The sequence below is a fragment of the Malania oleifera genome, chromosome 11 (genome assembly GCF_029873635.1).
Source record: "Malania oleifera isolate guangnan ecotype guangnan chromosome 11, ASM2987363v1, whole genome shotgun sequence".
NCBI classification, from domain to species: domain Eukaryota; kingdom Viridiplantae; phylum Streptophyta; class Magnoliopsida; order Santalales; family Ximeniaceae; genus Malania; species Malania oleifera.
The window spans coordinates 24,106,969-24,122,581 of record NC_080427.1 but is presented as its reverse complement, the minus strand read 5'-3'; the positions used below and the strand labels follow the sequence as shown (position 1 = coordinate 24,122,581).

General features: G+C 32.0%; 1 protein-coding gene across 1 annotated transcript; it reads left to right on the top strand.

Annotated features, from left to right (window-relative positions):
• The first annotated feature begins 407 nt into the window (after positions 1-407).
• Positions 408-12,044, top strand: LOC131168608 (syntaxin-71-like). Its single transcript, XM_058128166.1, has 9 exons — positions 408-847; positions 948-1,073; positions 8,299-8,458; positions 8,570-8,655; positions 8,795-8,863; positions 8,941-8,985; positions 9,072-9,134; positions 9,243-9,319; positions 11,758-12,044. Exons 1-9 carry the CDS (start codon positions 692-694, stop codon positions 11,771-11,773), a joined length of 798 nt encoding a protein of 265 aa, XP_057984149.1. The 5' UTR covers positions 408-691; the 3' UTR covers positions 11,774-12,044.
• Positions 12,045-15,613: the final 3,569 nt, after the last annotated feature.

Genomic DNA, 15,613 nt, shown 5'->3' with positions numbered 1-15,613 from the left:
GAGGTAAACATTTACCATCTCTTAAAGACTAGATACACAGTCTATTTAGGAGGTCTATCTCTTAAGTAGATTAAATATATAATATTTTTAGGAGGTCTATCTTACCATCTCTTCTTGAAATTGATACTATTTAAACTTTAAAATATATATATTCTCATAATAAATAAATTAAATAAAATTTAAAAAAATATCTCAGATAGTTAGAGTCTCGTGCTGATAACGAGTTCTAAAGGATACAGGAAATCAATAGAGATGAAACAGAAATTTTACATAGTTCAGTTATGCCTATTCCATAGACGAATGAGATAAAAAATTTTACTATTTTGGGAGAAGTTATAAGATGATTTGGAACCCGTCTTTACTTAAAGCATATAAAATGTGTGTCAAAATAAAAGGGAGAGAGTGTTCTTTTATAAGATGATAAGGATAATAAATAATTTGTAATGGCTGGTGTATTTTGTTTTTTACACTAAAAATTTTAAAACCGCTGCGTTAGAGCTGTTATTATGTTTCGCCGTTTGTAGTGGGGAGCATAAGGCTGTCTTCGCCGGAACCGGACGACAGCGAATCCAGACTTGGGAGCAGAAACAATGAATCAAATCTTCTTCGGGAACTAAATTTTCTCGATCTCGTTCAGTTTTACTATAGTAATTTCGAGAAAGCAGAGAAGGAAACAGAGAGCAGGATCACGATGAGCGTGATCGACATTCTAACCAGAGTCGACTCGATCTGCAAGAAGTACGACAAGTACGACGTAGACAAGCAGAAGGATCTTAACGTCACCGGCGACGATGCCTTCGCTCGCCTCTATGGTGTCGTAGAAGCCGACATTGATGCCGCTCTCCAGGTCCTTCCTTGATCGCTGTCAATTTTGGTCTTCTCGATCGCATTGTTAGGGTTTTGATACTCATGTTTTTGTTTTTCATTTTGACCGATTGGTTCTTTAGAAAGCGGAGACCGCATCGAAGGAGAAGAACAGGGCCTCTGCAGTCGCTATAAACGCTGAGATTCGCCGCACCAAGGCTCGTTTGCTGGAGGAAATCCCCAAGTTGCAGAGATTAGCTCAAAAGAAGGTCTGATTAATTTTCTCTGCTTTCGTACTACTTGGGTTAAATTAGTCTGTTTCATTGATTCTTTTCTTTAATTGATTTCCTATGCGTCATATTTCTCCGGAGATTTCTTTTGACTTTCAAGTTTTCAACAGCTTGGGCAGAACGAGATTCTAAATAATTAATGTTTGGTTCACTTTTATATAGATTCATTTGAAACCATTAAATGATATAGGTGATCAGGCTTGTGATGCTGTGTAATTGTGTTACAATTCAAGTTTATACTTAAATACTGGAATGCTAAGTCACCGTTTGGTTAAGTTAAGTGTCACAGACTCACAGACCGAGCATTTCACACTTTTGGGGAGGGTCGTGCAGCACTAACTAAAACACTCTTACTTAACTAAACAGCCAAAAGTTTACCACGGTTTACCAACAAAACACTTGCATTGTCATAGAAAGAATGTAAGTGGAAACAGTGAGCAATTCATGAAAGCAATGACAAGCGGTAAACATCAAAGCAACGTAATTCATTAAAGGAATACCTTTGTTAACCATGTGTGTCTAGCGAGGGAGGTAAGTAGATTAAACACGTTTACTAGCCAAGTTTTATAGATGGGTGAACACTTACTGTCCCCTAAAAAGTTTCATATACAATTCTAGCTCTGGCATTAGGAAACATCAACTTGTTTGAGGATTCATACTCCCATTTTTCCCTTTGGACAAAATTATCTTTGAAAAATAAACCTACACTAGTCTATACATGATGGTATTCCATCCCATGCATACAAGACAAACTGTCATAGGCAAGCATAATGCCCTAAACAAGTTTGGCTTGTGAGATTTGGTTAGTCTAAGCACTGCACGTACTTTGGAAAGCAAAAGCTGCTGTGACCGTAGGGTGGTTTGGTTCCGTGGCTAAAGCTTATAGGATTGGACTAGATTGGTTAAGGTTATTATCCCATGTTTGAATTAGGACACCCATTGAATAGCCTAATTATTCAAAAGATTTAAAATACCCTTTAACAAATATATATATAATTTTGATATTTCTTTAACTTAAAACATTATGAAATGACAAAAAAATGCCTTTTAATGATGAAATTTCTTTCCCTTATCCAAACATTAAATTTACTCATGATATTAGTCAAATGGAAATAATATATAAGATTTTTTTTTCTTTAAAATTTTGAATAAATTAAAATTTTTAAATTTAACTATAGCTCTGCTGCTAATACCCTTCAGCAGCGGTTTTGACAACCACTGCAGTAGCCCATCTATTGCGGCATTTGTAAAAATCACTAGTATAGAACTAGAGTCATAAACTATTCTTGAGATCTTTAGCAGGGGAAGAAACCCACTGCTAAAAGGCTAAAGACCACAGGTACAAAAATGCCTAAAGGCAAAACAGAGATTATAATTCTTCTATTATATATGTATGTATATATGTGTATATGTATATAAACCAAGAATCACTACAAACCAAAAATAATTATATGCTATAAAAATAAAACTAAATAAAAGAATTTGTTTTTATCAAACCAAAATGTTACAGTGTCTAAACTAGGAATTGCAAGCACAAAATTAAACAAATATAACTTAACTCTACAAATAAATATTTTGAGCATGAGAAGCTCAATCGAAACCCTTTGTCTAATAGGCAAGCTCCAAGTGGCAATCCATGAACAATTCTCAACGTAACTTGAGTTCCCACCAGCTTGAACTCTCCTTCCGCACTAGCTACACTAAACAGCCAGTCTGATTCTCAAGGGACACATCTAACTGTAATGCAATCATCACCTATATATTAACAGAGTTGCCAATCATTAATCAACTTTCACATTGAGTAAGCTAGGCTAGGATTCATCACTTCACTTACCATTTCCTATAATGGAATTATATATTACTAGAAGACAGTTCTCAACGTAGATGACCTTTGTATTGGGGCTGAGCTTCAGGGAGAAAATGGACAGACACAAACTCCATACGGAACCAAGGAATGTTCTGAATCTTTTAGTCCCGAACCACTGCTCATGGATAATTGAATCAACTGAAACAGAAAGGTACCAACGCTGTTAATCAATCACTAGATATTTCTTATGGCGAAGGATACCCTGTCTTCCTAGTTATAGAAGAAAAAAGAGAGTAATGGTTTTGCTGAAGAAAGCATGACTTGGGTTTGGGCAGTTTATACTTACAGCAAGACATACCATCACAGCAATCATAACAACAAGACATAAACATTCACAACTAGATGAAAACTGCCTCCCTATACCATCAGTATACCTACTACATACGCCCTTTTTTTTTTTTTTTTTTTGAAAACTCACCATAGAACTTCCCTAGGTATCCTTCACATGCTTTCTCTAAGTCAATAAAAATCATATGCAAGTCCCTTTTTCATTTCATAAACTTTTCTATTAATCTTCTTAAAAGATATAGAGCTTCTGTAGTTGATCTCTTAGACATAATACCAAATTGATTTTATAAGGCCCTCTTTTTTAACCTCAATCTTTGTTCAACTACCCTTCCCCTTAATTTCGTTATATGATTGATAAGTTTAATTTCATGATAGTTATCACAATTTTGAATATCTCCTTTATTTTTGTATATAGGTATTAAAGTGATTTTCTTCCATTCATTTGACATTTTCTTAGTTTTTAAAATTGTGTTAAATAAATTATTTAACCATATAATTCTGTTATCACCTAGGCATTTCCAAACTTCAATTGGGATGTTATCTAGTCCTACAACTTTTTTATTTTTCTTTTTTTTTTTTAATGTAAACTTAACTTTATTAACTCTAAAATTGCGAATAAATCTCATATTTTTAGCCTTTTTCTCATCTGTCAATTCTAAATTTAAGCCTTCTACTTGGTTTTCGTTAAATAGCTTACTAAAGTAACATCGTCACCTTTCTTTTATGTCTTCTTCCTTGACCAAGACAATGTGATCTTCACTTTTTATACATTTTACATAATATAAATCCTTGCTCTTTCTTTCTCTAGCTCTAGCAAGTTTAAATGTTTCTTTTCCCGTCTTTTGTATCTATGAGTTGCCCCCTGTTGAAATCAAACTAGCAGATTTTGTAAATTTCCTTGGAAAATGGAAATATATTTCACAAGTAAAACATGGCTTTTGGGTGGTGGGGGGGGGGATAAAGCTTGCTGTATGTATATAATGATATAAATATAAAATAAGCATGCTTTCATGGAATTCCCAAAATTGATAAAGCTGTTGTATGTATACGATGATATAAATATATAATAATACAAATACATATCAAAGAATATAAAATAACTCCATTTGTTCTCATTTCCATGGATGGCAAAAGAATGAGCCATGGAGTACCCGAAATTGATTAAGTAATCTCAGTTTTGGTTAGATTATTTTTTATCTAACTGGAACTGATACTCTGATAGATCTCTAATTGTTTAAGGTCATCAATTTTTTATATGTTTATGAATAGATTTTGACTGCTGCGTCAGGTGTTACAGTGGGAATTCTCTAAACATTTCTAATGTTTAAATTCCAATGTCCAGCTGATAAATAATTGATAAAGTAAATTTGATAAACTAATCTCAGTTCTGGTTAAAAAATATAAAAGCCATGGAGTACCCTAACTGATAGATTGCTAACTGGAAGGTTAGGTTATTTGTTGTTGAACTGTTAGATTATTTGTTCTTAATCTCTGGTAATCTCTTGTTTCTCTATACATTTGAATTACAAATACAGAATTTATTTGAAATTATGACGATTTTCTGTCAAATCTGAAATTCATTTAGGATTAGTATGCACAGATGCCATTAAAAGAATGGATTTGGATTTTGGAGAAAATCTCACCAGATCACACAAAACTTGAATTATGTAAGAAAAATTTCCGGGCAAAAAAAAAAAAAAAAAAGTATTCTAAAACAATTGAGAAAATAGAATCAACAGACACAGGGAGGTCATGGAGATGAATAAACTATTATAAGCATGCTTGTTTATTCTCTTAACTGATTAAAAGCACTGGTATGTAAATAAATCAGAAGTGAAATTCTTTTACAGAACTTTATTCATTGGTCCTTTTTTATCGGTATGATTTGTAGGCTGTAGTCCTGCCTATGGTAATCAAACACAAAAATGTGGGGACACAGAAGAAGTTTGAAAGGCATTGACAGAGGTATCAAACACAACCAAGAACACTCATTGAGGCAAAATCTCAAGTTACATCAAGATCAAAATTAAGGGGGAAAAAGCTTCTCAGCTGAAAATGTGGGCTCTAAAGCAAAGATTGAAAATGCAGTTCATGAAATTACAGAAGCTGCCATCAAACAAAGAAATGAAATAATGAGGCACTAAAAATCACAAGGGGGAATTGAAATATGGGATGAGCTACTGAAGACAGGGAACAAAAACTAAGGGCTGTTTGATATCTTTGCTATTTTCTATTTTCTATTTTTGTTTTTGCATAGTGAAGAAATAGGTTATAAAAGTGCGTTTGTTTATGTTGTTTGTTTTTTATTTCTATTGTCGGTTTTTAGCTGTTTGTGAAAAAACTAAAAACTATATTTTATGGTTTTTAGATTTTAATATCCAAACATAGCTCTTTTGCATTAAATCATCCATTTTATACGCTTTTAAATAAAAATAAATAATAAAAATAAAAGTAAAAATAAAATGATCATATGAATTTAAATATAATTAAAATAAAAATGTACATAAATTTCAAATAATAATAACAATAAAGTCAATTACAAAATATTTTTACTATTTTTGATTGTCATCTCTAATAAAATGTTTATTGCAAATTAAATTTTAAAAGTATTATAGCTAAGTAAAATAATTGCAATAGTTTAAAAAAATTTTATTATTGTATTTTTAGTGTGTGTTATTTTGCAATTTCATTATTTTAATCATATTTTAATAATATTATTTGATTTAAATAAGAAAATGAGTTTTTTTAAATTAAGTTTTTAATTTATTTTAATTTTATAAATATTAACCAAATAGGTTGCTAATTTTTGATTTTTAATTTATGTTTCTAGCTTTTGGTTTTCGTTTCTAGTTTCCGTTTCTATAATTTTTGACAATGATACCAAACGGCCCCTAAGTAAATGTTGCCTACATCTTTCTCTTTACTAATCATAAAAGGAGGCTAGCATTCTTCTGCAATTCTAGCTATATGGTGGCATCATTAATCAACTAAACCAATTAAGTTGCCTATAATGATGGTCCATTCTAACAAAACAAAAATAAGTTATATTTTTTTTAATAGAAACAAAAGTATGTTATAGACGTAAATATGAGATCTCAAATATAAAAACTAAAATAATAAATTATAAAAAATGTAAAAAAGGAATGTCATAGATAAAGAGCTTAAAATGTAGGGTAAAAGACATTACCTCCCCTGAGGTTTGACAAACAGACAATGACCTCTCCTAAGGTTTCAAAAATTTTAGGGACCTCCTCCGAAGTTTCAAGAATTCTAGGGACCTCCCTTGAGGTTTGTTAAAAAGACACTAACCTTCCCTTGTATTTGTAAAAAGATAAGTTTTTGGAGGGGACGTGTGTCTCTTTTTCGCAAACCTTAGGGAAGGTTTGTGACATTTTTGAATCCTTAGGGGAGGTTTGGTATTTTTGAAACCTCAAGGTAGGTCTACCTTTTTACCAAACCTCAGGGGAGGTGAGTGCCTTTTGCCCTAAAATGTAAAAGCCTCAACTCCTTGATAGACACGTTCTTGATGTGTGCGAGTGTGGAGCATTGTACATGGTTTTTGTATGAATGAGAAGCTGTATTTTGTTGTAGTTCAATTATTCTGTGGTTTTGTTATGCATGGTCATGCTAAATGCTGCAACATTAGAAATTCCTTCCTCACTGGTTTTTGAATAAAAGGAATGTCATATGGGAAGATGAACTTAACTGTTGAGTTAGCTCCAGCAATTGTCCTCTATTACCTTTGCAGACTGGTCTAGGCAGATGCCATCTACCATCTTTGGAGGGCAAAGAATATAAAGGATTATGAAAATGGCCTGCCTGGTTTTGAGCTGATTGTAAAAAAAACAGGGTCTCGTCAAGCCTTCCCTAAAACAAAAACAATAATGAAACCCAACAGCAAGCCTATTCAAAAGAAAAAAAAGAGTTGGGATTTGGATGCTAGAAAAAATTGGGAAAAAAGAAAGGAAAAAGATGAGCCACACGCTAGCAAACTTGCGGTTGGTTATTTCATGAACATCAATAGTAAACAGCTTCAAACACTGAATAACACAAAATCAAAACAGTATGAATTCTATACGGAAAAGAAGAAGATCTAGAAACAAACTCAACAAGTAGAGCAGTGAGTTAAAATAGGACAATAGAACAAACAAACAAAACAAACTAGATCACATAAAACATAAAAATGACTACAAAAGACCGCATTAAGCATAAGAAGGGAAGCAAACAAAAGCACCCAAAGCATCAAATGGGAAGCAATTGAAAGCGAGTGAAGCAAGCAGGAAGGAGGGGAGGAAAATGAAACGGAAACAGAAAGGCGCAGACCCTAAGCCACTGGAGGGATGATAAATGCAGGAAGCTTACCCCCGAACTCCATGGAGAATGAGATGGAGAGCTAGGGTTCAGTGATGGCTCAGAGAGGCAGAGAGAGAGAGAGAGCGAGAGCATAACCTTTCAAGAGAAGATGATCGGCGTGATGAAGGAGAAACTTTGCATTGTGGATGGAGAAGTGCTCTGGGTGCTGGGGACTGTTGGGGTGGAGACGAAATTTGTGGGCACTTATGTCAACTGTGCTGTAGCCAACAGTGGCTGGTGGGGGTGGACCGGCTAGTGTTATCCTGCGTGAATGTACTAAGCCCATTTTTATTTTCCAATCCTATTATGTAGTAGGTTGCGTCAAATATAGGCTGAAAATCCTTAGCCTAGCCTAGTGTAGCCTATAATATCCTGCAAACCAAAAACACCCTTAAGCTCTTAAAAGCCAGAAAAATGCTCCCAAAAATATATTATACTGATGAAGCTTTGTTCCTTGGTAACATTGACTATTTTATTCTATTTTTCCTTTCAAACTGATGAATCATTTTTTATAGCTGCATTCAAGGTACATTCATGGTTTTGCAATTTTAGTGAAGAGTATGTTTGATTATGATTTTGCCTTTGAAGAAAAAGGATGATGTGTTGTTCTCTTTGTTCGGTTGAAGACATTGTGCTTGAATTCTTTGTACTGAATTGAAAAGCTAATCACTTGAGGCGTTTTGCATTAAATTGCAGGTTAAAGGGCTTTCTATTGAAGAACTTGCTGCTCGTAATGATCTGGTTCTTGCATTACCAGATAGGATTCAAGCTATACCTGATGGCACTGCAGCTGCACCAAAACAAACTGGTGGTTGGGCAGCTTCAGCTTCTCGTACTGAAATAAAATTCGATTCAGGTGATTGGTAAATTTAGTATCATATTTAGAGTTCTGATTTTATACTTTTCTTAAAATGGGAGGCTTTAAGTCAATTATGTTAAACACTAATATGCTTCTCGTCAATGTTAGATGGACGGTTTGACAGTGAATACTTTCAACAGACTGAAGAATCAAGTCAATTTAGGCAAGAATATGAAATGCGGAAAATGAAGCAAGTAGGTGCCATGTTTTAATTTGTATTTCCTGTGAATAGATAGAAACATACTATTTTTTTTTTTTTTTAATTTTATCAACTAAACTAAATTTATAGGCTATGTTTCCTGTATTCTGTTATTTACTTTAACTTTCACACAGGACCAAGGTCTTGATATTATAGCGGAAGGCTTGGATACCTTGAAGGACATGGCCCATGATATGAATGAGGTTTGCAGTTACTGTCATTATCTGTTGCTTTGTGATATTTATTCATGATGATACATTGTGAATTGATATATGTGCAGGAATTGGATAGGCAAGTTCCTTTGATGGATGAGATTGACTCCAAGGTGAGTGATTTTGTTCTCTACTCGTCATTTGATAATGTGATTGGATTGTAAATTTTCTCTTAGGAACCCTCTTTGTATCTGTGCAGGTGGACAAGGCAACGTCTGACCTCAAGAATACCAATGTTAGACTTAAGGACACTGTAAACCAGGTTATTGAGCTGTGCATCTTGATTTTATATTTGCATGTATTTTTCAGCTGTGCTTATGCTTAGATTTCTATATCAGATTTAATAAAAAATTTTTTGGTTTTTTTTCAGCTGAGGTCAAGCCGGAATTTCTGTATTGATATTATTCTATTGTGTATAATTTTGGGAATTGCTGCATATTTATACAAGTAAGATCCTACTACTTTCATACCTAGCTTACTAGCATGCTTCATGTCTCATTAACCATATATTTTACTTCAAGTGTGAACAGGGTGCCTTTCTATTAGATAACAAAACACATTCCTAGGTACTCACCCAATTGCTTGAGCTTTTAGATTGAGTGGTTCCTTGGTATGGTATCAAAGTCTCTTTGACAGTTTGATTTAAAGGTCTGGAGTTTGAGTATGTGCCCCATCAAAAACTGATGAGCTTGTGCTTTGTGCACATCGTCATGCAGAACAAGCTTGCACGTGAGGAGGCATATTAAATAATGAATAGCCCTCACCTGGCTTTGGGGGTTGGGCATGGTTTAGTTAACTGAACCATTACCCCCAGACCGTTAACCGAACCAAAGTTTCAGCTTGCTAGAAAATGTGAACCGAAAAAACTGAACCGTTTAAATGGTTAATTGAAAGTCGATTAACCAGTTTTTAGACTAATATCCATTGGTTAATTGAACCGAATCGAACCTTTAAATATAATTTAAAAGTTTAAATTCATTATGAATAATATTTTTTCTTTCATACTAATCAACATATAAATTTAACATGTTTAAAATAAAAATTTAGGCATGAATATTAGATCATACAACTTTTTCTAATTTAAATTATTAAAATTTTATATAATATTATATATAATATGTATTTTTCATATATATATTTATAGTATATTGGTTCGGTTTGATTAATTGTGGTTATTGAATGAGCCGAACTGAAACTGAACTGATAACCGAAAAAATAAAAAATTCCGAACCAAAACTGAACCGAAAAAATTGTTAACCAATTTTTAGTTCGGTTTTTGGGTTTTCTTGCCCGCCCCTACCTGCCTTGATCTTTTAGGTTGAATGGATCTTCAATACCATTTATTTCTGCCATATTCCATTGATTTAAGGCAGTTTATTCCCTAATCCTATGTTTGGGAGAGGCTTTGGATTTGGATTTTTATTGAATTTGAATCAAATGTAAATATGTAATATAAAATTGTATTGAAATTTGTCCAAATTCATCCAAATACAAATCCAAATCCAAAGTCCAAAATTCATGCTCCCAAACACAGCGTAATAGTTTTCTTTTGCCTATTTCATTGGTGCATGTGTGTGTGTGTGTGTGTGTGTGTTTTTATTTTTTGGGTTGAAATTAATAGAATACAATGATCACCGAAGGTTTCTGCATACACAAAACTGATGTTTTTGGATCAATGTACGTTTCAATAAAAATGACTGGATAAAGATGGGATATTTGTTGAGACAAGAATGTGATGAGTTCTGAAAGCGAATGAAATCTTTAAGAAATTTATTAGGGGGGTAACATTGCTAGTGGATTGAGTAACAGAATTTGATGATGTTTAAATATTAGATTGTTATGTCATCCATTGAATAAAATAAAGACAGTTTTTTTTTCCCCTTCTAATGAATGGTTCAAAATTTTGAAGGACCCATCAATATAGCATGTTTAGTACCAACACTGGCAATGTATTATTCATCTCATAGTTATCATCCTGATCTCTTAACAGTTTTTTCTTATCACCTCCCCCTCTTTCTCTTATCATCTACATTGGAGGTCAAGACTTTTCTTCCTGGGTCATTTTCCATTTGATATGTCTAAAGCGCGTGGATTTTGGATTTGGGATTTGGAATGATTCACAGTTGGATGTGTTTTTGGTGTGTGCCATATATCCACTCTTGAGTTGTGTTGCCATGGGGTCTCTTGGACTTTGTTAGTACCTTTTCAAGTCCTTTCTAAGTGCTTCTAAACTGATTTTGTTGATTGTCTGATAAAAATGGGATTTTGTATGTTTTAATAAGCACTTCTTCAAGCAGGAGGTAGCCTTGTTAAGATTGGACTCTTGGTTATTTCTTCCAGCTGTCTGTATGACTACAATCTCTACACTGCTGGCTTACTATGAACTAAATAGGCATATGGAGTCGTGATCCATTGACTAATGGGTCAATATTTTTCTATTTTAAATTGATTTGCTTGTGAGAATATTTTATTCTTTGGCATGCAAGAACTGGAATTAGTCGACTTTGTTCATATAGTATATAGTCAGCTCCATGGTTGTGCATTTGAACTTACCCTATTGAGTGTTGGTAATTATCATATCATGCACAAAGAGATTATAGATTTGCAAAGAATAAAAGGCCAAGTAAATGCATTATCTGTATATTCAATTTTTTTCTTAAAATTTTCTTGCATTATTTTTGAAATTTTGGAAAATATTCAAATTTTTATTTGCTTTTATGATTTTTGAAGTTTCAAACATGTTATTCGGCTGCATTGTTTACATGATGAGATCTCTTATTTGCATGGTTTCAATTATTCTTTGGTAGAGCTGGCAATTGTGCTTTTCTTAATTCTATTTGTTTACCATCAAGAAACAAATCTAATGGAGTGCATTTGGTCTGCAGCGTATTGAAGAAGTGAAATGGCACAAAGCGCTACCTGAACTGTTGGCATGATATTGGCTTTTGTCTGGTATTGTAGTTTGTGCACTTTCTATGATACTTGATCTCGGATTTGATTTGTATTTTCCTGTTTGAAAATGCCGCTTCTTGCACTTGGAAAATGTACTTGTCTTTCAGAGTCGTGTCAGGCGCGTGTATTATTGTTTTATAGTGTGATTCCCTTTGCCTTGATGAGTAAGACATTAGCAATGCTAGCCATGATTTATTATGCATTCTTTCAAACACTAAAATCTCTGCAAAATTTTCATCCCCTGGGTGAACTCTGGGCACATTTTTCCTAGAAGAATCAATTTAATTGCTTAATTTGCAGGAACATGAGGAGAAATTTTACAGGGATCCGTCGCCCTGTTTGTGTGTCTGTATTTTAGATGTTAAACATGTGACAAATGAATCCTATAGTTCATAAAATTTTTCCTATTCCGGGTTTTATGATCTCCAACCTTATTTAATTCTCTCTTAGTAAACATGATGGACGCTGTACATAGTTGGAAATTGTAAGTTGGGGGTTGTGAGCTGAATTATTGGAATGAGGAATAGTATTTTTCGATGTCTAGTTCGGTGAAGGGTGGAAATTATAAATTGCTTTACTTAAGGGTGTTCAAAGCAAGGGGCCAAGAAAGAATAGGGCACTTTTGAGAAATGCTTAATGGCTGTTTGGTAACATTAGTTTGTTTTCTAATTTCTATTTTTGTTGGACTAAGAGTTGGTTTTGTTGTTGCAAGTGAAGAAACATTATGTCAGAAGTGTCCGCTCTTGCTGTTTTTTTTCTGTTTTTTTGGTTTTTTGTTGTCAGTTTTTAATTATTTTCTCAACTTTTTTTGAAAAATAGATTTTTGGCAATTTGGTGGGGTTGTACTTTAATATTCAGGATTTAATTTTTTTGGACCAAATCATTTTTTTATGCATAATTTTCTAATCAAAATTAAAGTAAATAACCATGTAAAATTAAAATATAGCGAAACTAAAATATTAGCATTTAAAAAAAAAAATTAAAATATTAAGAGCATTAAAAAGTGAGTATTGAAATATAATTAATAAATCAATTATGGCAATATTTTTTGTTTAGTTTTGGAAATAGTAATTATGCATGTTGCTAGTTTTTGATAGTTTCTATAATTTTTAATAGCGATGCTAACTAATCCCCCAGTTTGCTTGCACAACTATTTAGGATGCATTTCGGTCAAGAGATTTTGCTCGGAGAAAGAAAAATGAAATAGAAAGAATTTTACTTTCTATTATATATTTTTTATATATCAAATGTTATTAAAAATAAAAAAAAATAATTTGATAAGTTTAAAAAAATAAGAAAAAAAAAAATCAAATATTGATAGTGTATAAAATTAAATTTTTGTTAATCAGTTTTAGTATATATAAAATTTATTTTCTTTCTCAGTTTTTTTTTAATTATAACAAAACAGGAAAAAACAAATTTCTTCAAATTTTTTGATAATATTTTTCAAGTTTTAACTATAACCTTAGGTTTCCTTTAGGTAAGAATTTATTTTTTTTCTCACTTAATAATAAAACACAAAAAAGTGGATTTTTTCATATCTTTCTGTTCTCTTTTTGACATTTTTTAGGCTGCAGATGGTCCTAAAAGTGTCTTAAAGTCTATTTAATTGTGGAAAATGTTTTTATTTTTTAACTTTAATTATTCTAAAAAATTATAATATAGTTAGCTGATTTTCATTTTTATAGCATTTCTATAAAATAAATAAATAATAATAAATAATTTTTACTTGTGAAAATGGTTTTATTTTTATTTTTAAATTTTCAAATAATTATAAAAATATCACCTTATTTTTTCAAATTTATATAAAATATTGAAAAACATTTTTTCATTATTCTTCTTTTAAAAATTTCTAACTCTTAGTTTGTATATCAGAATTTGGATCTTGAATTTTAATTTGTATGGATTATCTATAAAGTTTATTCTAAATTCACACAAAATCAAAATTAAGCTCTAAAATTTATTATTTCAAATATTACCTTATATAAATTTTGAAAAATTAAAAAACAAGTTTTATTTTTGTGATTATTTTGAAATGTATAAACAAAAAAATGAAAATTTATTTTCCTCATTTTGGCAAATTGTTCAAAGTTTAAAAATAAGTCAAAATTTTTCTAATTCATTGGACACAATTTAAAAACATATATTTTTTTTTAACAACTAACAGGCCTCTAGATTTTAGCAGTTATCCTAAGTCGAGCTAGCTTGAGGAAGTTGATATTGTTAATTTCTTACTGCAGTTTTCTTTGCCTTACATAATCCAAACCAGTAGAATAAGCAAAAGTAAATAACATCTTATTTCTAATTAAACTAAAGTAAAAATTAAACAATTGTAATTCGTAGTCTGATATCGTTTTTTATTTTATGGCGGAGTGAGACGTAAAAAGTAAAAAGTAAAAATAAATTAAATTCTACTTTTTTTTTAATCTAATGATGTAAAAATAAATTTTTTGTGATAAAATTTTAAGTAAATAAAAAAAAAAGAATTCTTATTTTCGTTGACTTATTTTTTATTCTTTTACTTTTATATTTTACACAGTAAAGTTATCCCCAAAAACCAAAAAAAAAAGAAAAAAAGAAAAATTTTAGGCACATGAGTTTTGTTATTTGTAAATTTATTTTGTTTATTTGCTTTTAGTTTTCATTAACAAAAGTTCTTTTGCAAAATGACATCATTAGTATTTTAATTTTTCATTGAGAATTAAGATAATGATTTTCAAATGGAGATGTAAAATTGACAGTAAGTACAAATATTAAGGGAGTAAATTTATTACTATTATTTTTTTTTAAAAAAACACGATAGACCGAAATGATAGCATAATGAAACATTCAGGATATTCACGAAGGTATGTGAAAAACATGAGGGACATGTGAGAGTATACACATGTCTCATGCTAACGAGCAATTATGACGTATAGGGCCCAACCTTGAGTAACTACAACCTAATTACCTTGATTTCTATAGTAGATATAGGAATTGGTGCGAGATATGCTGATACCATCTTGTAATGACGTAGCAAACCTCATCAAGGGTTGTCTTATTAACTTGAGCATTAAAGGAGTTTTACAAATTAAGTTTGATTCTGATCTCTCTATGTTTTCATCTATGTAGGAACCACTATATAAATGAAGCTCGCACCTAATTGAAGAAGCCATAACCTTGATAATTGACTTTCCATGCAATAATAGCTTAGTCCAACCAAAGCCAATTTTTGTGTCATTATTTTGTTGCCTTCTATAAGAACCTATGACATTTGCATAATCATGCTCCTATTGGGGAATATGTGAGTCAAATGACTTTGGAAAAGCCAAACCAATAAAGAGCCAAGAGGAGAATCAAGGAAGCTTCCTTTACAAGGGAATAATGGGGGAAACATCACCCAAAGGATTTTGAATGCCGGTAATAGAATCCTACAACGACACCACGATTGTTGTGGACAACTTGGAAATATTCGAGACTATTGAACGGGGTATTGAATGCAACTGTTTGTTAAGCCTTTGAATTTAATGAATCTACTTAAGCATGGTATTTGGGCTTGGAATTAAGGTCCATGCCCACTTTCAAGGATTTCAAAATCTAATCCATGCCTCATTTTATGAGCAACCAAAGCATGATGAAAACATCATTAAGTATTCTGGAGATTAGGAAAAAGCTTGGAGAATCCTTGAGGGACTATCCTAAGTACATCTTTTAGGCACTCGAATTCCCAAACTTGGAATAGGGAGTGACAGGTGTTGCATTAGCGTATGACTTGACTCCAAGTTCAATTTTTGCACTTTGAAAAAAATT

What these genes read in the sequence shown, in the direction of transcription:
- LOC131168608 (XM_058128166.1), top strand. Translation starts at nt 692, where the DNA reads ATGAGCGTGATCGACATTCTAACCAGAGTCGACTCGATCTGCAAGAAG. An exon ending in AAATGCGGAAAATGAAGCAA is followed by an intron (nt 8,656 to 8,794) that starts GTAGGTGCCATG and finishes ACTTTCACACAG; the next exon opens with GACCAAGGTCTTGATATTAT. An exon ending in TGGCCCATGATATGAATGAG is followed by an intron (nt 8,864 to 8,940) that starts GTTTGCAGTTAC and finishes ATATATGTGCAG; the next exon opens with GAATTGGATAGGCAAGTTCC.